The following is a 25,773-nucleotide window of genomic DNA, read 5'->3' as shown; positions in this document are numbered from 1 at the left end:
CGTGGATCTACCCTGCTCCAGATACTTCCTATTTGCATGCAAAAGCAGCGAGTGCTCAAAACATTCTCAGAGCTTGATAAAAGTCAAAGTCAAGTGTTTTCAACAAAATCCTCTTTGTTACCACATTCTGATCACTCGGCTACTGGAACTGCAAACCTGCTCAGAGAGATGCTTTAACAATGAAGTATCATTTGAAAATGCGTTTGCAGCTGTGCATATTTCACTTGAGTCACACGATTGTGAATTATACCTCAGCATGTCCTTGTAGAAAAGAGGTGGGCTGTCAGGGGGATGGGAAGGGGGAGAGAAAAGAAAGGAATTTCCACTGAACAAAAGAGCTCCAAGAAACTGATACAACTTTGCTGGAAGCTATTCCCAGCCCACTCAACATTTCTGACCGTATACAGACATACCAGGATCCCAACAAGGGGCATTTTTCCCAGCTAAAATATGAACCATCAGCAAATCTGACCACCACCAGAGAGAAGCAAAGAAAAGCAGAGTGAAATCATCTTACAGTTGTCCTAAACCAAGAGCTACCTCCAAGGGCTCACCGTGGCGGCAGCCTCACACGAACACACACCCAGCATCCGGCACGCTGCTGGGCAGAGCTACGCAAAGCAGGATTCCCGTACAGTTGCTTGATTTACTGCCAGAGTCATTGAGTCACAGCACTCAAAAGTACACAAGATAAAAAGCACCCTTTTCCCTGCCTCCCTAGAAGCCTTGTGAAGAACTCTATGACTTTACCAATATTCACCAGATGGTTTTATAGTGACCTATTCTGCGGGAAAGCACGCACTGACTCCAAGTCCGGTGGGAAGCCAAGCACTGCGCGTTGCTTTCACAGCTCGAAACCACAGCGGTGGCCTGCGGCAACGCTGAGAGAAGCCAGAGGAGAAGTAAATACCACAAGAAGGCTGGAGGCGGCACGTGGCAGGGATGTCGGTGAGGTTGGGCTAAACCTACTCACAACCCAGCTCTGGAACAGAGCCTGTACTCAAGCACCTGGGTGCAACAGGTTTTTTCATCCAGAGATCTTCTTGAACGCTAGTGCTGTTCAAGGGCAGAAACACCAGGAACCAGGCTACTTGGACGTGAAGGAGAGCAGTGCTGCAAAGCAAACCTAAGCATCCGAACCCAGACAAGGCAGATCTTCAAAACGCGGTACCATCAGCATCTGTGCGGGACACCAAGAAGAGGTGAGCACTTTGCACTCAATGTGTGCATGGCAAGGGAGCAGCACCAGAAAGCTGGCCTTGAACGTGGGTGCAGGAGGAACATAAACAGAGCCACTCAGCACCGCCAGGTTGCATGGACATTTAGGTTATGTTCCTGGAACAAGGAAACAATTGAGTGAACAGCAAAAGCTTATTACAAATGTTTTTTTAAGGACACCCAGCAGGACCTGACACTTACATGTCAGAAAAACCACCAAAGACTGAACTGAGAAAATCCACCTCTGAAATCCCCTTCTCCCGGGGGAAAAAAAAACTCTACCTGCTTGCATGAACTAAGCACTGGCCGGGCTTCTGATCCTCAAGCACATCCCCATGGGCCAAGGGGAAAGAACCACCAGAGTTCTGTCTCAGTAAGCAGCTTTACATTTGAGCTGCTGAATGCTACACGTTGGTAGGAAAAATTCCTCTGTTCTGCTTCGGTAGCTGCAAGCAGCTGTCTCAGATCCTCACTGGGACTGAACACAAGGAGGCAAAGCTTATCCAAGTACCTGGAGACACTCAAAAGTCTATTTGTGAAGCAAGGACAAAGCCTACATTAATGGTCTTCAACTCTATTAAGCAAAATAAAGCAGAATCCTGGCAGAAAGAAGATACAGATGCCGCCAGCCCGAAAGAGAAATCGGAGCACCTTAAATTCTGGCACGCTTTCAGGCACAGCATAGGGAAGAGGGAGAAGAGCAAATAAAAGGGAGTTCAGCCCCTAGCAAGCCACTAGCAACATGAAATATATATGATCCAGTTCTTGCAGTTCTCAGCTTTCCTTGCAAATCCTTCATTTTAAGGCAGTGGGTGCAACTTGATCAGGAAAGCAGCATATCATCTTTCCACCAGTTAGAAAGCATGCAGGTGTATTTTCATGAAAGTGGTCGTTTTGGAAGAGTCCTTTTGACACTGAAAACTGCCCATCCAAGAGGAAGAGACCACAGAGGAAGGCTGCAGGACAGCCCCAAGAAACTCGGAGCAGACCCTGCAAACCATAAATCAGCAGGCGGGTGGAAGGGTGAAAATAGCTGTGGGAGAAGAGCAGGATTAGAGCTACTAGAGATTTATGATAAATGATGCTCTAACAATAGCTTTCTTTTAAGAAGGAAGCTCTTCCTGCTGTAGTTAATCTATTTAGTCTGAATATAAATTTATACACTGAGGAAGGACTGCATACAGGACAGGCAACTCCTTGTCAACTGACTGCTTTAAAACCCCTGCAAAAACTACCCTGTAACGTACCACAGCAGAGGGGGAACAGTTGCTCCCCCAAGCAGTCGGGTTGCTCAGTGGAGCTGCTCCAGCCTTTATATGGGCTAGAAGATGACCTAGGAATGTCTTTTTCAGCCATGTTTTCTATTTTCATCGTTTCTCCCCACCCCAAGAGGTCATGCAGATGAAAACACCATTTTAACTAATGCCAGATGGGAAACAAGTTAAGCCATATGAATCTTTGCTTATTATACAATTACCTTCATTTCTTGTAGAAACATGGAAATGCTTACAGTCACTGGCTGAATATTTTGTACATAAACAAACATTTCTAGGCTGTTTATATTTTAAAGAAATTAATCCCACATGGTTTTGACCAACTGCTCCATGACCACGTTGCACATTTATCAAAAAACAAGCCTAATTCTGAAGCTATGCCAGGAGGTTGCAGACACCAATCTCCCTCGCCAGGAGCCCAAGACAATACTTATCAAATGTGCTCGTCAACTCACAGTCATAGATTTACTGGGTAGAAACTTAAAGATTATTTGCACTTGGTGTTAAATACACCAAATTATTTTCTGCAGAACTTAAGGTCATTTAACTTACGTTCAATGAGCCCCAACACATCAGCAAAGAAAACAGCATTGAAATGTTCAAGGTCATTTTGCTACTGAACCAAAGCAGTATGGCAACAGACAGTTTCAGCACTAAACACACCAAACTATGTGCCAGAACCTCCACAGGTCACTTATACAAAATCTACGGGGAAACTTCATGTGTACAGGTAACAGCTGCACCGAGAAACCATTACAGAGGCAGCTCTGCAAGTCACGCTCTTACTATAAAGTCATTAGCAATTAAAGATCCAGTGGATGGATGCTGAGTTCTGAATGGAGCCGGTTGTATTTGCAGGTGTCCCGTTAGAAACCAGGAGCATGTGTTTGAATTTGCATAAGAATCGGTGTGAAAGATTCAGTTACATCCCCACCAATCTCCAGTAGCTTTGGTTACACTGTCAATTATTCAAGTTAGAAAGCGCCTGCCTGACTATCTCCTTGCAAAGGTCCTAGCTCTCGAAACCTTCTTCCCACCAGAGACCTCCCCTTAGAGCACAGAAGGAAAGACCAACTCCACCCCAGCCATCTCTTCCCCTTGACCCACTCTGCAGCTCTGACAACAGCAGCCCTGAGCTGGAGAACGCACACAAGACTCTGGACCACCCAGGGTTTCCAGCACACAGCTAAAACACAAGCCTCTAAACAAGGGGCTGGACTTTTCCTCCCACAGTCATTAAAAGTCATTTCCCTGTCCTAAAGAGAAGCTCTGCTAAATTAGAAATGTGGTGCATACATTGGGAGCACGCAAAACCACTTATTGCTTCCACTTGATGCCTTTCCAGCAGCAGCGCCAGATTAAATGGGTTTCCCGCTCCGTCCTCATCCCTGCACTCTGCCTCCACAACCCATTTGGACCATCACGCAGCAAAGCACAGCAAACAACCGATCCAACTGGAACACAACCCACTTCCTCACCTCTACCCCCCAAATCCTGCCCTGGTCCACTTTACTGTGCAAACTCTCAAATGCTTGCACTGGCACAAGGCAGGAGGTGCTGGCAAGCAGCTGCCTAAGCAGGGAGGTTACAAAGAGCCACTAGACACATCAGCCTCAGAGGAGCTGGTGAATCATGGAATGGTTCGGGTTGGAAGGGACCTTGAAGATCATCTAGTTCCACCCCCCTCCCCTGGGCAGGGACACCTCCCACCAGACCAGGCTGCTCAAAGCCCCATCCAGCCTGGCCTTAAACACCTCCAGGGATGGGGCAGCCACAGCTTCTCTGGGCAACCTCTTCCAGTGCCTCACCATCCTCACAGGAAAGAATTTCTTCCTGATATCCAATCTAAATCTCCCCTCCTTCAGTTTGAAACCGTTGCCCCTCATCCTATCATTACACTCCCTGATAAAGAGTCCCTCCCCATCCTTCCTGTAAGACCCCTTTATGTACTGGAAAGCTAGCTACAGCCTCACCTGAAGAGCATCAGGACAGTACACACAGCTCTATGCACATCTAAGAGAGTTCTTCAGTGAGTGAGCTTTACTGTAACAGGCAGAGGACCAGTAAATGCTTGTGTCTTACACCCACAACTACCCACTGCACTGACGGCACGGTAAAAAGGTAGAAAGCCCTGATTGCTGGTTCCCCATGACCGGGAAATGGGCACTACAGTTGCTCTGCTGAGAACGGTAGTGTCCCTGTCCCCGTTACACACCACTGAGTTCACACAGTTGAGGCAGCAGTGAAATCAGGACACATGTGACAAGGTGAAACAAAGACTGCACGCATATCTGATGTGCTGGCAAGTTTGCAGGATTGTCTTGAGATTAAACTCCATGTTATAGACACCCATTTTCAGAACAGCCCCTCCAGAGGCAGTCAAATCTGGCTCTGGCACAGCCTCCAGCTGAAGTGTGCTCTCCCTGAAGAAACTCAAGACTGAGTGACCTCAAACGATCCTGCTATATTTGTAAAAATGTACGCGAGGAGACGTCCTCCAACAGCCCTACGACTTTCATGGGCTCAGGAAAGGCAGAGCACATCTTGTCAAGGTTCCAACCTGAGCAGGGTTAAGAGTTATGCTGCCAGACCAGCTCCCTAAAAAGACAAGAGAAAAGAATCAGCCTCTCCAGTGTAGAAAATGGGGCTGCTCTTTTAAAAAAGAAAGACCTACCCCCACAATCCCGGAGTCAAGTGGATCCAAAGAGAAGCTGTGCCTCCAGCAGGTCCAGCAGAACCTCACGAGCTATTCACAGACCAACAATTCAAGCTGGTACAAAGCTCCCCAGACTCTCACTTCTTCCGTTTCAGGATGCACTGCAAAAATGCTAGGTAAGCTGTAAAATCTCTCTGCAGTAGAAAGAAGGTTGTGTTCCTCCTCGTCTGGCCCTCAGCAGCTACCAGGACAACTATAAAACATGGTGGTGCACCAGTTAGAAGAAGTCATGTACTATATGGAAAGGAAGGCTGGCTGGGAATGGCCTCAGGCATCCTAATAGTGAAACTGCACCCCCACATAAATTAATAGAGACCACACTGCTGTGTGAAAGGGCAGCCTTGTCCACTTCGCTGTGTGTTCCCCCTTCTGATCTAAGCCACCTGCTCATTGGTTGGGTTTTTTTGCTGTGTTAGGCTGAAGCAGGTGGGCTGAGCACTTCAAATTGTTTCTCATTCCAGAAGCAGCACTATATCTGTGCAGGTTCCTGTCACGGTACACCCTGGTAAGCAGCTGCAAGAAAGGGAATTGCGCTGGTGTAAAAATCCTACAAGGGCTGTTTCATGACAAGTCATTGCCAAGCTACGATCTCATCGCTTTAATGAGAGCACCCAACAGACCAACGTGCTCCGAAGGCGCAGGCACCATCAGCTCCGCACGAAGGATGTGCCCCAGCTTTCGCAGCTGTTCCCTCCAGCCGGTGGCTGCTGTGTGTTCCCGCAGAGGATAAGCCTCGCCGGCCGCAGGAGTGTGTCACCAGCTTGCCACAACAGCACGGTCACGGCACAGGGTAGTGCAGCTGGGGCCCTCGGCAGAGAATTCCCCGCTGCAACCCATCGCAGCAGGAGCCAGGACACGTTCGGGATCACTCACGCAGGATGCAGCAGACGTGATACTTGTGGACCTCTGCCTGGTTCTCAGAAGCTGGGGTGTATCTGCATTAACCATGTTCCCCAGGCAGAGACTGTCCTCTCAGCAGAAAGGGGATACAGACTTATATAGACTATATATAGATAAGGCTTCCTAAGAATCTCTCGATGGGGGTTATTCTCTGCTCTATATCTAGATCTGGCCTAGTGCCTGTTGGGAAACACATATCAGACAAGCGTATGTGCAAACTGCAGCTCATTTTGGCCATTAAGGAGAGCCCTGCACTAGAAACCCTTGAAACACAGGCCAGAACCACATTATGAACTCCATGGTTTTCCCATGACTCTATTTGCAGCCCTCCACGTTTCCCTGCGGAGGTGAAGATCCCTTTAGAAATCTCCCTCCTGCACATGACATTTACTCACCAGCAGCCAGGAGAACCTCCAAGCCCTCACACTACAGCAGGTTTGTAGCAAAATAAAAAGAGCAAGGAAGGATTTTTGAATAGTCAAGCTAAACAGAGCAAAGGGATCTGATGGAAAGAAACAGTGACTTTCTTCAGAAAATTTTTAACAGCAAAATAAAGTACTTTTCTGAGTGGTGAAAATGTGTTTCCCTTCACCCTGCACACAGACACACACTTGATCAGTCTTTACAGCCTTGTGCTTTCAAACCTCCATCTCTCCCCAGCCTCAGCAACACGCACTTGAAAAAAAAAAATAATCCATCCCGGATCAGCAGGTTTGTTCCTTTTTTTTTTTTTTTTAGAACAAAAGGAACTACCCTCCCCAAGGCCCAGGACCTGCAAGCTGCACAGGTTTTGGTTAAACACCAGCGTTCCCTCTTCCCCACTCCCTTCCACTAAACCTCCTGTGAGCTCCAGAGCATTCAACTGACCAAAAACATGAATGAGCAGTAAAAGGGTTTGGTTTTAGACCAAACTAGAACTTGGCGGGGGGGAAGGTCCCACACACTTTAGAGCATTGGGGAAAAAGGTGGCTAAACTACCATTTCCCAGCAACAGGAAAGCAATCATATTTATTTATTTGACTTTAATACAGTTCAAATGAGCGGCACCAGGAAAACAGGGTGAGTTGATCAAAACCTCCCAGTGCCCCAGAGCTGTTCCCTGCCCAAATGGCACACACTGGCCTTGGGGGCATTTCCCAGAACGTTCAAACATCCTCCAAACCAGCACAGAGGCTATGGATGAGGAGCATACTGCACACAACATCAAAGTTGATATTTTATGCTAATCCGCCTGCTTACGGGAGAACAAATGCTATTTTCCTTGACAACTCTGCTGAAATGAGATCTGAGCAACCATGCAGATTTCAAACTCTTTTGAAATATCAGTAAAACAAACACTCTTACTTTCAGGGCAAAAACTCCCAAGAACTTGGCAGTTCAGGCTGACAGTGACTTCCACGAAGCACGTAGCCTCCAGGAGCTGCGCCCAAAACAGAGGTGCTGCAAAAGTGCAGCAGCCACCACGCACTACCCCAAGCCAGGCAAGAAATACCACGTTTTCTGGCTTGCAAACCCCAGCTCTAGTTTATATGCCTGAGAGCCTCTATCAAGCAGACTTCACTGCACGCAAGCTGCTCTGATTTTTATTTTTGCTGCACACTTTAAAAATTAGATCGCTTTCCCACTGGAGCAGGGGAGGTCCAACACCGGCATTTGAGCTCCTGATCAAAAATAGTTATTGCCCTGCAAGAAACAGCACTTGAAGCCAGAATGGCCTGCAGACTCGCAGCTGCTAGATGAGAAGGAACAAGCAGGCCACCTCAGAAGTGAGGCACAGCTCGTGACAAGCGACACAGCCACGCAAAGCACTGCAGGAAAGGCTGAAGTGGTTCTAGAGGAGGAAATAGGTTCCAGGCACCAGCATGCAACAAGAGAGCCCAATGCATCTACTTTTCCAAACATAAGGAGCACGTCTCCTTCTCCTTCCCCCAGACTCGGGCTCACCAGGCAGATCCGCAGACCCTCTACCACAGTTGCACTGATCCAAGGACAGAATCTACATGTGCAGCAGTCATCAACGACCCTTGTTTTTGAGCTACTGGCTGCAGCGTGCCCATCAGAGGTCTCTAGGCAATTCATTGTTTTAAACAAATGAGTGATTAGCAAGGATACACTCTCTCCTCGTGAAGCTGGCTGCACACCCTGCAAGCCTCCACATCACTGTACAGTACTATAATCCAATTAAACCTCACCATGAGAGGAGCTTCACACTATCATATTCAATTAGGCAGTTAAGCCTCTTATCATCTGCGCGTTAGGATCCATTCGGACTAGAACTCCCCTAGCACTGTTCGGGAGGTGGCATTCTTCGACCAAGCAAGGACACACAGATGTCACATCTGGAGCCACAGGAGGACCATATAGGTTAGGAAATTAATATTGCTGGCTTGCAGGGAGGTATAAACACAGGAAAAATAAAAGAGAGTGACCAGTTCCTGCCCTGAGGCTCCCCGCTCCCCCTCGTCCTCCTGCTCCCCAACTTCCCAGGGAAACAGGGCAGTTCTCAAGGAGCATGAGGGGCCCAGAGGAATTTCAGTCTCTTTAGTAGAGTCAATGGAAAGGCGAAGGCTAATGGAGGACCTGGCAATACAGAGTCATTTGGCAGACAGCCACCAATTCCATAGGAAATACCCTCCCTAGAAGGTCACCATAACGGTGGCAAAATTTGGCCCAAAAGAATTAGAAAAAGCTGCCAAGATGTGACGCAAATAAAGCCAGTGAGCAGGCCAGCTTCCTGCGCGAGGCCAAAACACGAAGTGCTCTTGGAAAAAGAAAGATTAAGGGTTGCAAGGAACATAATGGCCCCTTGTAACAGCTGAGTTGTTGCTTTTCTTTCCTTGGCAGAAAAGAGCGATGTTTTGTTGCTGGTTGATTAATCTATTATGCAAATCATTTCATAGCTAATTTGATACAGCCACAAGCTTGCCACAGCAATCATCCACACGCTCAGAGCTGACGAAAGGTGGAGTATCAACAGCTCCATTTGATAGAGCTTTTGTTTCCTGGACAAGCAGCTGCAGCGTCGCCTCCTGCCACGCAGGGCTGCAGGAGCACGGGCCAGACCTGCCAGGGAACACAAGGCAAAGGTCCCTTGGGCACCCTCGCTTGGTGGAAGGCAAGGAAAGAGGCCCTTCAAAAGAGCAGCCCTTTCCTTCCACTCCCATCGCCCTTCTGCACTGGGCATGTGCAAAGCATCCAGGTGAAAATCATGTACAACTGCATCCAGAGACCTTTCGCTAGCAGTTTTGAGATTTTACGACTTTTTCAGAACTGTTCTCGACATGCACAAGCTTCACCTTGTGTCAGCTAAAAGACGACTCAAAATAGATCTAACTGGAAGTTTGACTCCGACAAACCACTCAGCCTCTAGACAATTTTTTTTCCACTGAATACAAGAGTCTAAATTATATTCAGTGATATTGCACAAAATGACAAATTTAGTAACTGCTGTGATAGGATTTACATGGGGATCACTTGATCTCGCCCGAAGTAATGTTATTTTGGTCTTGATCTCTTCCACGAAGACTAAGGAGGAGAAATAGGATCTCCTGGCTCTAAGAATAAAGGGGTTGGTTTGGGCCACTGCGCTTTATCCCAAGCATTTAATCTCCATTGCTCACTTGTGGACGCATTTCCTCATGCATCTCAAATATTCAACATGGCCTTAGCAGTTTTTTTTAAAGCCTATCCTGTGCGCTCACTTGTATTCAATTTCCTTCAGCAGTAAAATGTTAGGCATTCCATGCTATTCAAACAAAGTCAAAACAAAGCCTCCAAATAAGCACTTCTGAAAGGTACCTAGTCATCTGAATAATTAGACATTTTCCTAGTTCCAAACGTACTGAAAATCTACAGTCAGCTCCTAATGAACATGCAAGCAGCTATCCTAACAAACAAGAGTTCTCTCCTAAATGTTAGCATACCAATAGATCAGGAGGTTAAGACACATTTAAATTAACATCTCTCCCTACCTGAATTAATCAGCGGTTTTAATTATGTAGCATCACCTGATCATAAATATTACTCTAGCAAGTTGTCCACCTTTCTCTGCCAATACAGCATGTAGTTGTCATTGCTTGAGCCAGGCCAGAATACGCTCCCACTGGGCAAGAGAAGTTCCCATTCCCAGCATAGGCACGCATCCTTCACACCAAGAGGCAAAGCCTCTCCCTTCCAAGCGCATTTGCAGCAAACCCTCACGAAGAACAGCCATCCATGGGGCTTCACACAGGTCACAACCCCCTCAGCACTTGGCTGGGACAGGGAATTAACACCAGGCAGGGGTGCAAACATGCAGACTCCTGGAGTGGCTCCATGCCCCAGCAGTCCTCACTGTGTCCCTCCTGGTCACACATCCATCCTGTCACCTTTACATGCTCGCAGAGCCCTCTGCAAATCACTGCAACTCATTAACCTACAGGAAACTGACAGCAAGACAGATCAGCGGAAGAAGACGGGAGCTGGCACAGGGAGAGGAGCATGTAGCCCAGAGCATGACCAAACTGTTAGGATCCATTCAGCTGCTGTGAGTCTGCACCCTCACCCCAATCAGTATCCACCGCCCCTGGGGATGTCCGCACCAGGGCTGGTGTGAAAGTCCACGTGCTGCAAAGCCATCCCACAGCACACTGAGCAGTAACATCCCCACACCAGCAGCCTCCCGTTCCAGCCTGGGTGATGCACATGCATTCCCTTCATGTTTCCTCACCCAGCAGGCAAGCAAAAGAGGTGAGCCGAAATGTGAAATGCACAGGCAGTACCTGGTCAACAACCTCAGATCTCCAGCACCATGTTTTCCCAGGTCTGTTCCACAGGCTTCCTTTGTATCTCCAAGGCACAGCAGGTCACACCTGCTCCATGAGCAGTTCGGTCTCGATAAATTCAGCTTCACTCAACAGTTCAAAGCTTAGCAGGAACTTTTTCAAGTATGTGACAATTAAGGCAGGAGCCTAAAACAAAACCTATTCTGAATGGGAGCACTGACCCTCGCCTTCTCTTGCTCCAGCAGACCTCTTTCCAACAAAACTTTCCCCACAAGACCACTCTTCCTGTGGACAGCATCCCCATGGTGCTGCCTCCTCACGAGGCTCCTTCAAGATGGGACAGTGTTGCATCATGCTGTTCGCACCCACAGCTTGATCAAGAGATTGGAAAGGAAAAAAAAACCCAAACCATAAAATCCACAAATAATTCTTAACTTTTCAGTGAGGGAACTGAGGGAAAAAGTGTTGATTCTCTCGCAGACATGCAGCAAGAAGGTGGCATGGCTTTTACAGGTGGCAGGGAGAACTTTACGTAATGTAACTTTCCTCAAAGGAAAATATTTCAACGCACAGAAGAAAGAAACAGCAGAAAAAGGTAGGCATCTCCCTTCTGGTATGTAGTGGTTACGCCCAGATAGCGAGACAGCTTGAGTCACATTTCTGGGATGACTAAAAGAAAGTACTTGCATTTCAGAAGCACCATGGTCAAAACCCCCAGGAGCTACATGTGCTGAAGAAAGAAATCAGAAAATCATTTCTGCAAATGGCAGAAGAGAAAGGGAGACCAGCACAAGTGCAAAACACCATCTAACCTTGTGTTTCACTCAAAACACGCAATTGCAGAACAATACTATGACTCTTCACTATTATTCTTCGCTAAGTTTAGGCACAGCCTTTTCACACAAGGAAACTCCATGGGTGCACCAAGGCAGCCTTCCAGATTCTACTGACACCCCTCCCACCCCAAGCTAAATGGGCTTTCAGTAAATCACCCGCCAAAGAAGAGTGCATTGAAGAGCAGTGCTTTGGAGATCTGCCTCCTACAGTCCAGTTCTCAGCCATCATCTGGGAAGCGTGCACCACATCCGCATGAGGCCCTCCACCTCAACACCCACCCACACAATTTAGGGCAACGCAGGTGCAGCCCGCTCCAGGCACTGCTTCCACCCAGCCCCTCCTGCTCCAGCTCACTGTAGAGAAATGGTTTAGAAATGTGGTAAGATTTACTGCACCAAAAAGAAAAGAGAAGGAAACAACACTCCCTCCCCAAACACATACCCCTCTTCCATGAATCCTCTGACTTTCTGCCAAGTTCAAACCTCTTCTCAACTAGGAAGGCCTGTCCTGTCACCAGAAACCCAGAGAGGAACTTGTAACTGGTGGAAATCTCAGAAGAGACCAAGGCAGTTCCACAGTACTGGACCACACACCAAGGCCCACTCTTCTCTTCTCCACATCCTCCCTTTCATGTCCCAACAGATGTCTACTTGAATAAAAAGCTCATTTGGAATATTGTTTCCCCCACAGAACAGTTTTCATCCCAGTCTCTCTCACTTAAACATAAAGAATCTTAAATGCCAGTGTGACACAGGAAAAATCATTACAATAGGAAGTTAAGATCCATAGGCAGCAGTGTAACTTAAAGGTTTTCAATCTCCTGCCCTCTCTGGCAGAGAGGTTTCTTGCAAAGCCTCTAATGAAATGCAAAGCATGGACCCAACGTAGCACCACGAGACATGATGTTAAATGATTAGAAACAACAGAATGGAGCATCCAGGCTCTGCACTCCCGTCGCTGCTACAGAATTCAGTGTCTGCCCAGCACACGCAGCACAGCATACACCTCACCGTGCAATTAGACCCACATCCCCGCAGGAGCTGCAACCTCAGCTGCTCCCTGACTTCACTTCAGATTAACAAAAATCACTCGGCACCCACAGCTACAGCTGCAGACCTGCCATACCTTGCACCCCATACGCAGCCCTTGCATGCTTGTCCAGCCCACGTGGGGCAGTCCACATCCAGCCAGGCCGTGGAAAGACCTGCTCATTCGGTCAGCAGCAGTGGATGTGGTAGATGAATGTCCACTTATTCCCCCAGGTTCTAGGGGAAAAGGGGACTCGGGAACAGCAGGGCAACAACAGGGCTGAAACCAGAGGGACCCACCGCTACACACAAACTCCCTCATACAAAAGCTATGCTCCTAGAAGGTCCGAATTGCCCCAGTTCTCCCACGGATGCCTCAGGCCCCAGGGCATGCAATCTGAGCACTTACACCAGCCCCTGCCTCGCCGCTTGTTTCAGCAACTCCAAAATTTCTCCCTCAAGCCACAGTTCTGCCTCACCTGCCCAGATACCCCCATGTTGTTTGCAGCACACAGATTCCTCCAGGCACCTCTATCAGCTGCCTACAATCTGCTGCCCACCGCAATTCAAGCACCCAGGACCCACCCTAAATGCCAAGTCCTGTGCAGGTGCACCCCCATCCCCTACCACATCAAGGCAGGGCCAGCGTCCTTACACTGCATTTTCTGGTCATCTACAGATTTGCAAACAAGCAAGCTATGTTGTGAGCTTGTTTGCAGATCTGCAAGTATCAGCACAAATGATAATGCAGAACTAAAAGTCCTTGACAGCAATGGATATTTGTTTTTTTATTTCGGTTTAACAGTCACTGTTATGAGTGGATGAGATGGAAACCCAACCGCCTTCCTGCAGTTGAGGGTGCAATGGAGAACAGTTTTCAAAACGGCATTACAAGACGGCCTCTGTGTCCCCTGTACAACGCCAGGGTCAATGCGAATTGCACTGGAATCTGGTGCAAAAATCAAAAGTGCACCTTCCATACAGGCAACTCCTTCCACAGCAAAGGGATTCCTCGAAGAAGGGCACGTTCCGCTTGGTGCTAGCCCCCTTCCGAGTCCTCCCGCTGCAGAGAAGAAAGGCTAAACAAGACACAAGCAGAGAAAGTTGCTGCCCAACAGATACTCCCAGGTGCTGTCCGCACAGATAAGCTGTTAGAAACCAAGATCATCCGCAATTGCAGGACTTGGGTTTTCTTCTACCCCTTCCTATCTTCCTGCCCATGATGTCAAAGCACTATGACTGTGGGTAATGTTTAAGCTAAGATAGTTACTAGTCCCGTGAGCAAGCTTCTAGCTCCACAAGACAGGGGCATGGCCATCAAGTCAAATCTGCTATCGGGATGGCACAGAAGACAGAGGGATTGGGGGGTTTGTAAAGCCTGCAAAGCTTTACATTCCTGCGAGGTCAGCTCGATGACTCTGTTCCCTGTTTTTCTCTCACTTGCTGCGTCCCCGTTAAAAAAATAAAAAGAGAAAGAGAAGCGCATCAAAGATTCCTCTTCGGCGCGCTTAAACCCTCAAAGGCGTTCTGTTATAGCCAGACTTGCAAAGCGCAAATTTTATAAAAAGCGATCCCTTCCCATGCGGGCTAAAAAAAGCACAGATGGGGATGCATCCACGTGTTTATCTACACACAGACCAGAGACAGGGCAAGACTCGGGACTGGGAGCGGGCATCAGTTTTCCTTCTGTTGGTTTTTCACCACCGAGAGAAGAAAAACCGATGCCCACCCCGAGGCACCTGACATGGGGCGTTTGTCAGGCAAAGCCCCCTCATTAGCAGGACAGCCCGGACGGGACGGTGGGAAACGGGGAGCACAACCGGGTGTGAGAAGGAGCCGGACACCACAAACCCTGCCACCAACACCAGGGTTTTTTGGGATACGCTCAAACACATGGGGGCGGGAGGGACACCATAGGGCGACCCCCTCACAGACCTGCTGCAGATGGCGGCAGCAGCCACCCCCCTCTTTCTAGGGTCAGGGGGTCCCTTGTACCCGCAAAACCCACTGAAGGGGTATGGGGACCCCGCCCGTCTCTGTGGTAGCGGTGAGGGATGGGAACACCCCAAAACGGAGAGAGGGGACCCTGAAATTGAGGGAAGGAGAGCAAAGCTGAGGGGAAAGCGGGGGTGAGGGAGCAGCCCCCGGGGCTCCGCGGCTGGGCGCGGGCCCTCCGACCCGCGGGACCCCGCGGGTCGGAGGGCCCGCGCCCAGCCGCGGAGCCCCGGGAGCTGCCGGCTTGAGGGGAAGGGTCCGCCCGTCGTTTACCTGGGGACGCAGCTGGGGCTGGAACCGTCGATCTCCCAGGTAGCGAAGAGGTTCATAGGCACGGGCCGCCCCAGGGCCCCGGTACCGCCGGGGAAACTGAGGCGGCTCCGTTCCGCCGCCGCCGCCATGGCTGCCGGCCTGGCGCGCGCCCACCGGGCCCGCCGCCGCCGCCTGCGCCGCTGCCCCGCCCCAGCGGGGAGGGGGTGTGTCACGTGTGAGTGGGGGCGTGGCCTAGAGGGGCGGGACTAAATCACGGCGGGGGGCGGAGCCATTAGTTAAGGGCGGATGTTGGGGCGTGGCTAAAGCGCATATGGGCGTGGCTACAGCGAGGGGGGCGTGTGGTTGCTGAGGGGGCGTGGCCAAGGCGTCACCGCCCCCCGTTCCGTGTTGCCGCCCGGCCCCGTTTGCCGTCGCGCGGCCGGAAGTATACCGGGACGGACCGGATGTTGGAGCGGATGTTGTGGGAGCGGTTTCCGGCCAGCTCCGTGGCAGGGGCAGGGGCAGGGGCAAGGCGGCGGCGGGGCTGAGGGGCGGCGGCGGCGGCGGAGGCGGAGGGCGGGCGGGCGGGCAGGCCGGCCGGCCGCAGAGATGGTGCTGCTCACGATGATCGCCCGCGTGGCGGACGGGCTCCCGCTGGCCGCCTCCATGCAGGAAGACGAGCAGGTGAGGCCGGTGGGAGTGGGGTCTGGGCCCGGCGTGTGGGTGAGGAGCCGGGTCCCCGCACCCCCCCTTCTGACAGGTTCGCCGGTGGGAGGTGTGGAGCGGCGTCGGTGCTGCTGGGGGCGGCTGCTCCTCCTCGGGTCTCCCTCCCCGGCGCCCCCGTACCTGCGGCTGGTGTTTCTCCGGTAGCAGCCGCCCCCAATGGCCTGTCCTCCCTTCTCAGTCAGGCCGCGATCTGCAGCAGTACCAAAGTCAAGCGAAGCAGCTCTTCCGCAAGCTGAACGAGCAGTCCCCCACGAGGTGCACTCTGGAAGCAGGAGCCATGGCTTTCCAGTAAGTATCTGGGGGCATAATGGAGGAACGGGCTTTGACCGCCGTGGAAATAAGTGAAGGCAGTCCTGGGTCAGGGGGAGGATTTGTTAGAAATTGGGCTATGCTGGAGAGAGGGTGAGTTATTCAGCTGTCTGCCTTGCTAGCTAAAGTGTAATAGCTGCCGGAAGGGGAGAGCGTGGCAGTTGTTACTTCTTGGCACTACTGTCTGGCACTTGTTTTTTCAGCTGGGTTCATGGTTCTGCCTTTGCTGAAGATCATGTAGGTTCTATTCCCTTTAAGGTTTTTCCTGTTTGTTTGTACCCTCTAAGATACCTGTCTTCTGTACCCTCTGTGTCTTGTTTTTTTTAAAAAAGAGATATCCATGATAAAAACAGTCTGGCGGTATCACTGCGAGCTCGTCTTGCACAAGATTTTCCTCTCTGCGTATCCCATGAGAGTGTACCTTTTCATGCGTTAGCTTCACGTGTAGAAGCACTTGGAGCATCTTTGAATTATTTTTTTTATTATTTCCTTAATATGTGACACTTTTTTCTCATCTTGTAAATTCAGTCTTATTGTTGCCATATGTTGGGTGTGTTTAATTCATTTCCTAAACTGTTCGCAAACTCTCAACTTAAAAGCACTTTTGGCTTTCTCCAGTAGCTCACTAACAAGGGAACTTGAATTTAAAATAATGAAAACTTACAGAGAGTGCAGGTCAGACAGACTTATTCCCTAATTAATAGCAAGGCAACTGGAAAAGCAAGTAAATTTCCTTGAGAAAAGGAAACGCTTCTTTACAGGACACATAAGTACTTAGCAGAGTAATGGTTGAGAATTTAATCAAGCCCAAGATCTTGTCAAGAATCAGGATTATGCTGTTAACAGAAATAACTGTTAGGAGTCTCTGAGATCAGGTGTCGTGTGAGATCACCGAGGCAGAATTGTGCAGTTTTGCCAGTGATGTGCAAAGACTTACATGTTTGGCACTACTTCTGCTGTGCCAGCAGCAGCGGGATCCCTCTCGATTCCCCAGCCCTGGTGAGTGGGTCTGTGTTTACAGCCGGGTTAGTGGGAGTTGGCGTTTGAGTGCAGGGCAAGGTTGGCTTTAGGTCTCTGCTTCTATAACAAGGGTCCTTTAGCAAATCTTCTGCCCTGACCCTTTCTTCAGAGAAAGCAACATGAAAAGACAGGAACAGCAGTTTTTTGGAAGGGCAACCTTTGGCAAAAGCCATGAGTTTTTGAGGGCAACTTTTGTTGTGGTTGACTTACTTGTCATTGTGATAAGTTTTTTAAATCTTTTTTTTTCTTGGCTGCTGGTTGCCTTTGATAGGGAGTTATAGTGGTCAGAGGACGGCCCTGATTAAAGTAGTCTGGCCATCCCTATCTCCTATCGGGTTTGGGTTGTAGAGTTAACCGCACAGTCCTGTTCTGCATCGTCTTCTTTGTAGAAGTTAAAACTTTCTATAATTTGAAAACTCTCATTTTGAACATTTCCATGGCACTGCAGGGGTGTAGCTGTGACTGGCAGTGAAGTCTTGGAAAAGAGTCTGCGTAGATACCAGTAAATCCCTTCTTGCGTTGCTTCCATGACGCAAACAGAGCAATGTCTGGGAGGGCTGCGCCGCTTGCAGTGCCCAGGAAATCAAAGCCTCTTAACAGTGGCTGTAATTTCACCTGTTCTGACAAGGTGGGAGGACTTGGGCGAGCTCGTGTTTTGACATCTGTCTCAAAGAAACAGGCAGGTTACCCGGCTGGCAGATAAGCAGGGAAAGGAGCGTTCCTCTGTGTTGCCTTAGTCCCTAGACAGGTTCCACAGGCAATTGACAGTGGCTGCTGCAAAGGACTCAAGTGCTGCCTCTCTTAAGATGAGACATTAAGGCAGGACCTATGTGAAAAGAAGAATGCTCTCAGATCAAAAAATCTGCTGTGATAAGAGTACAAGAAGAGTAGGAAATGGGGGAGTTTGAGATTTAGTCTAAAATAATGCTCACTGATGACCATGCTGTTCGTTAATGTAGCGCGTCTTTCTTTTCTGCCAAATCAGAGCTCTGACTGACTGCTGAGGGCAGCACAAAGCAGGATAGAGCACTTTGTGGTGAGAGGGTACAAGTGTGGCTGAGGATATTGCTGAACTTGCTGAGGTGGTGTTGGACGTTTTTTACTTGATGAGTGCAGAGAAAGGCCTAGTCTTGCCGAAATGTGAAGCGTAAACTACAACTGCTGAAGTGATTTCTGTTTAATGTAATGTTCAAACTTTGGCTCCAAAAGCCGTGTCACCCTGTCAGCTCCAGCACTCGGTGTACGCGGCTGTGCAGGTACAGAAACACCAATGGAGTCTGCTGTGCTGTCAGTCGGTGGTTGACCTTTGGCTGGTGAATGGCTGAACTGGCTCTTACCTGTCGTGTTGAAAACAACCCTTGACCTTTGCCACTCTTACCAGGATAAAGCTTTTCTCTCTCAAAATGATCCAAGGTCATTATAAGAAACCTACTGGTGATATTCAGCGTGCAGAAATCCGGAGTGCAGAAGTTAGCAGTGGCAAATGGCATTGTCTGCCCCTTGTGTACGTACACTGCCGAGCTGTCGGCGCCATCAGGTGCTGTGCTGAAGCTCAGAGGCATACACAGAATGTAAAACCGAAGCCCAGCCGTGCAGGAACTCTGCTCTGATGTTGAGCTGAGGTTGGCAAAAGTCTCTGAATCCGGGACAGAATGAGGTGTCCTTGCCGTCTGTGGTGCTGGCAGGTTGACTTTAAATCCGACACATCTAACATCACATCAGGGGAAAAGCAAGTGGGAAACAGAGCTGAAGAGCTCCAGGCAGGACCAGCTGGCCCCAGCAGAGATAACAGAGATGGGTGATGTTCCTCCGACTGCTCTCATCTTGAGCATGCTGCTCTGGCTCTCAGGGAATACTGTCAGAATTCCTATCTGATGCAAGTTTTGCTTATTTCAAAAGACTTTTCAAGTTATAGCTGTTCATGACAGCAGCTAAATCAAGCTCCAAGTGAGGATTTGTAGCAACTCCGAGCTGTCAGGCAGGTCTCTGAGGGTGAGGGAAGAGCAGGAGCATGATGTACTGTAGGATTAGTCTTACGCATGGATGCAGTCCGAGCTGAGGGACACAAAAAGGAATAAAAGCATGGGCCTGTGGGGATGCGCTTGGAGAGTGGATTATAGTAAGTGGAGTTTCTTGCTTCTGTTTGGGTGGATCGGTTGTTATTTGAAGGCTGGCAGGATTCGCACATATAGAGGTGGGAGAAATGGATACTCCTGAGCCCAGAAACAAGTTGAGGATGGTTAATTCAAAGTCCTTGGACCTGTTGGAGTATCTGGAAAAAGTGTTGGGGGAGTTGTTTTGTAAGCCTGAAGTGGCTATTAACAAAATTTTAAGCTACTTATTTAATTACAGTGCCCTTGTGACTGGGTCAATTCTTTAATACACCGTTAATCTTTGTGCTAACTAGACTGCTACATAATGGTATTATGCAGAAAGTCAAAGGAAGGTAATATAAAAGTAGTGTTTAAATTCCACCCTGAATATTATAGACAAACATTCAATAGTGTATGCGGGGCTATTGACCACCCCCACTCCCTTGGTTTTGGTGGAAATGTTGTTGCCTTTATTTTTCTGTTGTCTAAATGAGGAGGGAAACGTAGTTGGGAATGTGCACCATCAGAAAGTCGTAGTGAAGCCTAAATAATATCAAGATTGGTTCTATCTTATCCCTTATTTCAGTAGGCTTTTTAGCTGAGTTACAATGTAAGGTCCTTCTCAGTGCTGGTGGAGGCACTGGAGCTCACACTGAAACAAGGCCAGCACTAAGCCTCTTGCAAAGAAATACAAAGTAGATGCAACGGGGATGGGGTGGTGGGAGGAGGAGGAGAGGACCTCTCTGCGCGTTCAACTGTGGAACAAACCAAACAGCTTACAGAGCAAGAGCAGCTGCTGTTACAATGTATGTTTTGGAAGGCTTAACTTCGCAGACAGAGCTGGTAGCACAGTCATCCTTACCCATGGCAAACCTGTAGGGGAAGTCACCAGAACCCATCTAGCACCAATATTTTGCTCCAGCTGCCTTGAGGACCTGCATGTGGCTAGCCACCCCCCACCAACAGGCTGGTGTTGGTGCGGTAAGGAGATAGCCAGCCCTCCAAAACAGAAAGCGGGAGCTGGCAGTCACTGGGTGGCTTTTTAGTACCCTGTGACCAAATTGTCGTCCATGTCCTAATCTCAGGGCAGAGCTTCCTGTTTGTGGGCCTCAGGTACTTGGCTGTGCTGCGTTGTCTTAAAGCTGTGTTGGCCACCTTACCCTCTACTTTGCTGACAAACTTTGTAGTGCTTCCCTCCTCCTGACTGAAGGAGGGAGGGTGTCCTCCCTTTTTTACTCCAAAATTATAACTCTTTTGTTGCTGGTATTTTGTTAAGATAATGCTACTCATTGTCCAACTTTTGTTCCAGTGAAGTCAAAGTTCAGGGCTGTTGGCATGGGTATAGGGTCTGAGGCTACAAGAAAATATATATTTAGGTAAAGAAAAAATAAGCCCTTACTTTGTAGAAAGGCTTATACCCAATCCAGACATGGCAAACTGGAAGTCCCTGAACCCAGTTCTCATTGCTTTATAGGAATAAAGGTATGCAGAGTGGTGTTTGATAGGATAGATTCAAAAATTGACAGATTAATGCTCTGTCTGCTCTTCTTCTAGCTACATCATTGAGAAAGGAGTGTGTTACCTGGTCCTGTGTGAAGCTGGATTCCCCAAGAAACTGGCCTTTGCATACCTGGAAGATTTGCATTCAGAGTTTGATGAGCAGCACGGCAAGAAGGTGCCAACGGTGTCCAGGCCCTATTCCTTCATCGAATTTGGTGAGGTCCCTCTCCTTGTGGCTAGCTAGGAAACTACTTGCTGGGGGGGAGCAGCAGCCGCAGGACCCTTTCCAGCTTGGCCTGTGGAATTGACAGTTCAGCCTCTTCTTGGCACTAGAGAAATGGGTGTTTTGAGCAAAAGAATAGAGCAAGTATAGTGGTAGGGAAATGCTAAATGTCCTTTGATTCATATTTCCTGCTTTAAATCTCTTGGCCTCGCTCCAGTGAGTATTTGCATGCAGTCTGCTGGCTGTCTCAGCAATGCTCCCAACTCCTTCAGCAGCCTGTGTTAGGTGAGATTCCCTCTGATAGCCTCATCTCATTCCAGATACCTACATCCAGAAAACCAAGAAGCTCTACATTGATAGCCGGGCGAGGAGGAACCTGGGCTCCATCAACACAGAGCTGCAAGATGTGCAGAGGATTATGGTGGCCAACATCGAGGAAGTCTTACAGCGAGGAGAGGCACTTTCAGGTGCAGGCAATGGACAATATTTGGCATAGGGCTCCTCGTCCCCTCGATCAGCTGGGTGGGTAGAGTATACCGGAGGGAAAGGCTTGCTAATCCCTGAGCCTCCTGAGAAAAGCAACGGACTCTGTAGGTGTTTCAGTTGTATCGGTTGCATCCTGAAGCACCTGGCAGGTACCGGTGCTTCTTTTGGGTGAGACCAGCATCTCACCAGTGTGGGTGGCTCTCATCCAGCAGGACCAGCACTGGAGCACTGCAGATACACACAGGGCATGCTGCCATGTGGAACTGCTGCGCTTCCAGCTGCTCTGGAGAAACCTGTATGGTTAATGTAACATTTGGGGAACTTCTGGTTGGGTTAATCTTGATTAACTTCTCTCCCCTTTCCCTTTAACAGCTCTTGATTCCAAGGCCAACAACTTGTCCAGTTTGTCCAAGAAGTACCGTCAGGACGCAAAGTATCTGAACATGCGTTCCACTTATGCCAAGCTCGCGGCCGTAGCTGTGTTCTTTATCATGTTGATCGTTTATGTGAGGTTCTGGTGGCTGTGAGCCGGTCACGGAAGAGGGAAAGCCGGTAGCCTGGCAGGTGTATGTGTGCAGGACACTGTTCATGGGGGATGTGCATTAGAATCCACACAGGACCATCACCTTTACGGGAGTGTCCTGAAATTGGTAGGTGACACCTGACTACTACATCTCTTAGCGAAGCCTAACAATAAGTGTAAAGGCTTGTTGACTACAGGCTTTTCCTCTGAGGCAGTTTGCACTAGGGTACTGCAGGGTTTGGCCTCCCGGGGTTCTGCCCCCCTCCCCTGGGCGGGGGGACACTCTGGGAACAGTCAATCAGTGCGGTTTCACATAATCACATACGTCCTCCTGTTGAGTAGCTCTAGTGGGAACTGGACTCTAATGAACATTCCTTGTGTTGGCAATGTTTGCTTTTTTTAGAATCTGGGTCTGCAGTTATTTTTCTTTTTTTTTGTTTTTTTTTGTTTTTTTTTTTCCAGACAAGACTCCCCTGTTTGAAGGCAAATACCGCACTGTACATATAATAGCTTTCACCTCTGTCAGAATAGCTGTTGTTGAGTTTTCTGTGTCTGACATCTTGGCTTGTTACACTTTAAATTGCTTTAGGAAGAAATGGATGTTAAACTATGCCTTAAAATACTTTCTGTCTAGTACTAGGAGGGGCAATGAAAGGCTTCGATATTACCGATTCCTACAAAATTAAACTACAGGTTTGTAAGTGTCCTCTTGCCGTCTCCTGACAGCTGTGTGTGAGAGTTAAGTTTCCATGTGAACAGGGTGTGTAATTCAAGTGCTGTTGGGACGGGCACAGTGCAAACTGTGTCGGCACTCTGTGTTTTTCCCTTCTATCTGCAGATTCACTACGTTATTTCCTTCCTTTTTATAACCGTTATTTCCTTCCAAAACGTGTCAAAACTGCCAGCGTTTCATCTCTGGGATGCTTGTTTTCTTTCTCCCTCCTTCCCTCACCCAAAACAACCAAAAAAACCAAAACTCTGAATGTTGTTGTGAAGAAAAGGCAGTGTTTTCTTAACGAACACTTTAACTTTACATGAAGGATTCAAAAGGATAACTTTAAAGACAGTGGAATCCTTTGGAAACACCACCTTTTTTTCCCCGTGGTCACCCTCTCCCTACCTCACTTGGGAAGTTGAAACTGTAGGTGAAGAAAAACTCATGATGGGGCAATAGTATATAGCTTCTTCTTTCTCGTGGGCCAATCTGTATATTCCCAGTGTAATGTGATGATTTTTTTTTTTGGTCCACCTGTGCTAAGAATAACATTTTATCAGTCAGCTTTTGTTTTTATTTAAAAAAAAAAAAAAGAGAAAAATCTCACAGCTGAGGCACTCTTCTGCACTCGTTTCTGCCACTTGGTAGGAAGCAGGCAGTGTCACTGAAGGAAGTTTCAGTACTCCCCAGCACCTTTAACAAGCACGTAATCTTATGTCGTTCTGCAAGTATGAACTGTGACCTGGAAGTTTTTCCTGCCACTGGGCAGGAAACAGGGAACCGTTATCCTGTCTGGGAACGCTCCCCGACACGGCACTGTGTTGGACCGGCAGGGAAGCAGTTAGCAGTCATCCCCCAATAAACCTAGCAAATCTGATCTGCTGTGTAGTCTAAAATCATCTGCTTTCTGCGTGATGCCTCCAAGTGTTACTTTATAGATTGCTTTATTATTATCATTAGTTTTAATCCTTTTAAGTGGTGTCCCTAACAGGTGAATGTCCCAGTGATGTAGGTCTGTGTAACGTAGGTGCCAAAGGTGAGCACACACTGACCTGATGTGGATTGTCGTGATTGAGGGGAGTGACGATTCTGCAGTGAAGGGCAGCTCAGGGACCAGTTGCCTCCTGCAGCCCCAGTGTCAGCAGTGAAATAAACGCTTCTGAAAAATCCCCTCTGCGGCGTGAACTTTCCCATGTCTTGTTTCTGTGACCTCGGGGTTTGTTTTCTTTCTTTCACAGGATGGCCAGGGTTGGAAGGGACCTCTGGAGATCACCCAGTCCACACACCTGTCAGAGCAGGGTCACCCAGAGCAGGTGGCACAGGAACGCGTCCAGGCGGGTTTGGAATGTCTCCAGAGACGGAGACTCCACCACCTCTCTGGGCAGCCTGTGCCAGGGCTCTGCCACCCTTAAAGGAAAGAAGTTCCTCCGCATGTTGAGATGGAACTTCCTATGGTCAAGTTTGTGCAGGTTACCCCTTGTCCTGTCGCTGGGTGTCACTGAGAAGAGCCTGGCCCCATCCTCCTGACACCCACCCTTTCAGTATTAATAAGCGGTGATAAGATCCCCTGCCAGTTGTCTTTTTTCCAGACAAAAAAGGTTTCCAGGGACACAAGAGGGGAAAGGCCCCATAGCTGAAGCCACCTGGGCTAAGGGCTCCTTTTTGGAAGCAGAACTAGTTGGAAAAAAAACTAGTTTGGCCATTCTCTGGCAACAAGATGATACTTTGGTCGTAAGAGGGGTCTCTGCCTGTTGGATGCAGGCAAGCAGCCTCCTCAGCGCGGGCAGAGCCTCGTGGGCACTTGGGCAGGTTTTTATGGGGATGGTTCTGTGGTGATGCTTGTTCACGTGGGGCACGCATGAAACAGAACAAACCGGGAGTGGGGTTTGTGTCCCCTGGAGTGTAAAAATGCTGTTGCCTAAGGAGAAAGGCAAGGAAGACAACACAGGGCTCCAGGGAGTGCTTCACAAGCAACTCCCTCGCTGTGCTCGAAATACTAAGTCCCTTTTCCTCCCTCGCACAGGGCAGAGGCCCTGGTGATGTTCTGTGCAAGGGAGGTGTAGGCTGGGGATTGTCTGCACCTCCTCTGCAGCCAGGCCTGAGGTTAGTTGCTCCTGACGGGCTGCTCAGGGCAGGGGGGAGGAGAAGCCATGGCTGGTTTCTCCATGCGTCGGCCGACAGCTTGCGAGCACCCGGTGGCTCAGGGAGGTGGCTCCCTGCCCCGGCGTGCAGCAGTAGTGGTGAGTGTTGGGTTGTGGGTGACCATGGTGGGTGGCTGCTGCTCACTCGGGTGCTGGGAGAAGCCCAGAGGTGGCCCCGAAGCTGCTGCCTGCAGATGGCAGTGCCCGCATGGAGCTGGTGCCTGCACGGAGCCATGCCCAGTGCTGGGGAGCCCAAGGTGGCTCTTCCTGAGGGCTCCCCCACCTCGTTCCAATGCCTTGGTGTCCCCAAAGACCCGCAGCCTCGCTGGGCATGGGCTGCATCCCCATGAACCCAGGGATCTGTCTGCCAGGGCTCCCGGGCCGTGCCATGAAGGCTGTGCTGCCTGGCCTCGTCCTGTCACGCCGCCGGGGCACTGCCGCTGGGCTGGAGGGTGACGCTTCCCAGCAGGGCCTGAGTCACCTCCTACCCAACGCCTATCTCATGGCTCTTTCCGAGCAGCCCCTCTGCCTCTGCAGGCTCTGGAGCAGCCTTTGCCTGCTGGGTCCCCCCGACAGGTGTCCCCGCGGTCTCTGTGACTTGTCCCCTCATCCCGGCGGAGGCTGAGGATTTCTGTCCCGCGCCCGGCATGTGTGGAGCAGAGCGGGAAGCATGACCGGGGAGCAAAGGAAAGTCCTAGCACCTCTGCAGCACCTGAGCTGTGAGGGTGAGGGGGGGAGAGCCGGGCTCTCCCCAGCCCCACGGCGTGCCCGTTGCTGCTGGGAAACCCTCGGCATAGGGTACAGGCAGAGAGCGGCAGGGTGAAAAGGAAAAGGGGGTGCTAAAAGCAGCTCCTGAGGTGCCTTGGGTCCTGCTCTGCCCAGCGCAGAGATGACAAGCCTCGTCGCAAGCGCGATCTCTCAGAAAAGCTGTCGGTTTTGGCTGTGCTTGCTGCTACCACTGCTCAGCTCAGGTCACCCCGGGTGTCCCTGTGTTCACGGGGCTGGGATGACTGTTGGGGGCACCGTGCATGGCCGTGTCCACCCTGGCCCATCG

At 49.6% G+C, this 25,773-nt stretch overlaps 2 protein-coding genes across 23 annotated transcripts in view; one reads left to right on the top strand and one right to left on the bottom strand.

Annotated features, from left to right (window-relative positions):
* The window catches only part of PACS2 (phosphofurin acidic cluster sorting protein 2), an 80,516-nt gene extending 65,312 nt beyond the window's left edge, over nucleotides 1-15,204 (bottom strand). For 15 of the 22 annotated variants that reach the window (XM_074596429.1, XM_074596419.1, XM_074596423.1 and 12 more), the window contains exon 1: nucleotides 15,005-15,204. In XM_074596429.1, the coding sequence (XP_074452530.1) occupies nucleotides 15,005-15,132 (128 nt within the window). In that variant the 5' untranslated portion in view covers nucleotides 15,133-15,204. Of the gene's footprint in view, nucleotides 1-10,868; nucleotides 11,058-15,004 lie in introns of all 22 variants that reach the window. The other 7 variants (XM_074596436.1, XM_074596440.1, XM_074596443.1 and 4 more) reach the window with 5 other exon arrangements.
* Nucleotides 15,205-15,443: 239 nt separating this feature from the next.
* SEC22B (SEC22 homolog B, vesicle trafficking protein) lies at nucleotides 15,444-23,589 on the top strand. Its single transcript, XM_074598353.1, has 5 exons — nucleotides 15,444-15,667; nucleotides 15,888-15,997; nucleotides 20,686-20,846; nucleotides 21,175-21,321; nucleotides 21,713-23,589. The coding sequence occupies exons 1-5, from the start codon at nucleotides 15,593-15,595 to the stop codon at nucleotides 21,865-21,867; spliced, it is 648 nt and encodes a 215-aa protein (XP_074454454.1). The 5' UTR covers nucleotides 15,444-15,592; the 3' UTR covers nucleotides 21,868-23,589.
* Nucleotides 23,590-25,773: the final 2,184 nt, after the last annotated feature.

The sequence above is a fragment of the Larus michahellis genome, chromosome 8 (genome assembly GCF_964199755.1).
Source record: "Larus michahellis chromosome 8, bLarMic1.1, whole genome shotgun sequence".
Classification (NCBI taxonomy): Eukaryota; Metazoa; Chordata; class Aves; order Charadriiformes; family Laridae; genus Larus; species Larus michahellis.
The sequence above is the reverse complement of the archived record's forward strand: the minus strand, read 5'-3'. Positions and strand labels throughout refer to the sequence as shown.

Coding starts and splice junctions, on each gene's coding strand:
- SEC22B (XM_074598353.1), top strand. CDS start 15,593: ATGGTGCTGCTCACGATGATCGCCCGCGTGGCGGACGGGCTCCCGCTG. Junction 15,998..20,685: donor GCAGGAGCCATGGCTTTCCA/GTAAGTATCTGG, acceptor CTCTTCTTCTAG/CTACATCATTGAGAAAGGAG. Junction 20,847..21,174: donor CTATTCCTTCATCGAATTTG/GTGAGGTCCCTC, acceptor ATCTCATTCCAG/ATACCTACATCCAGAAAACC.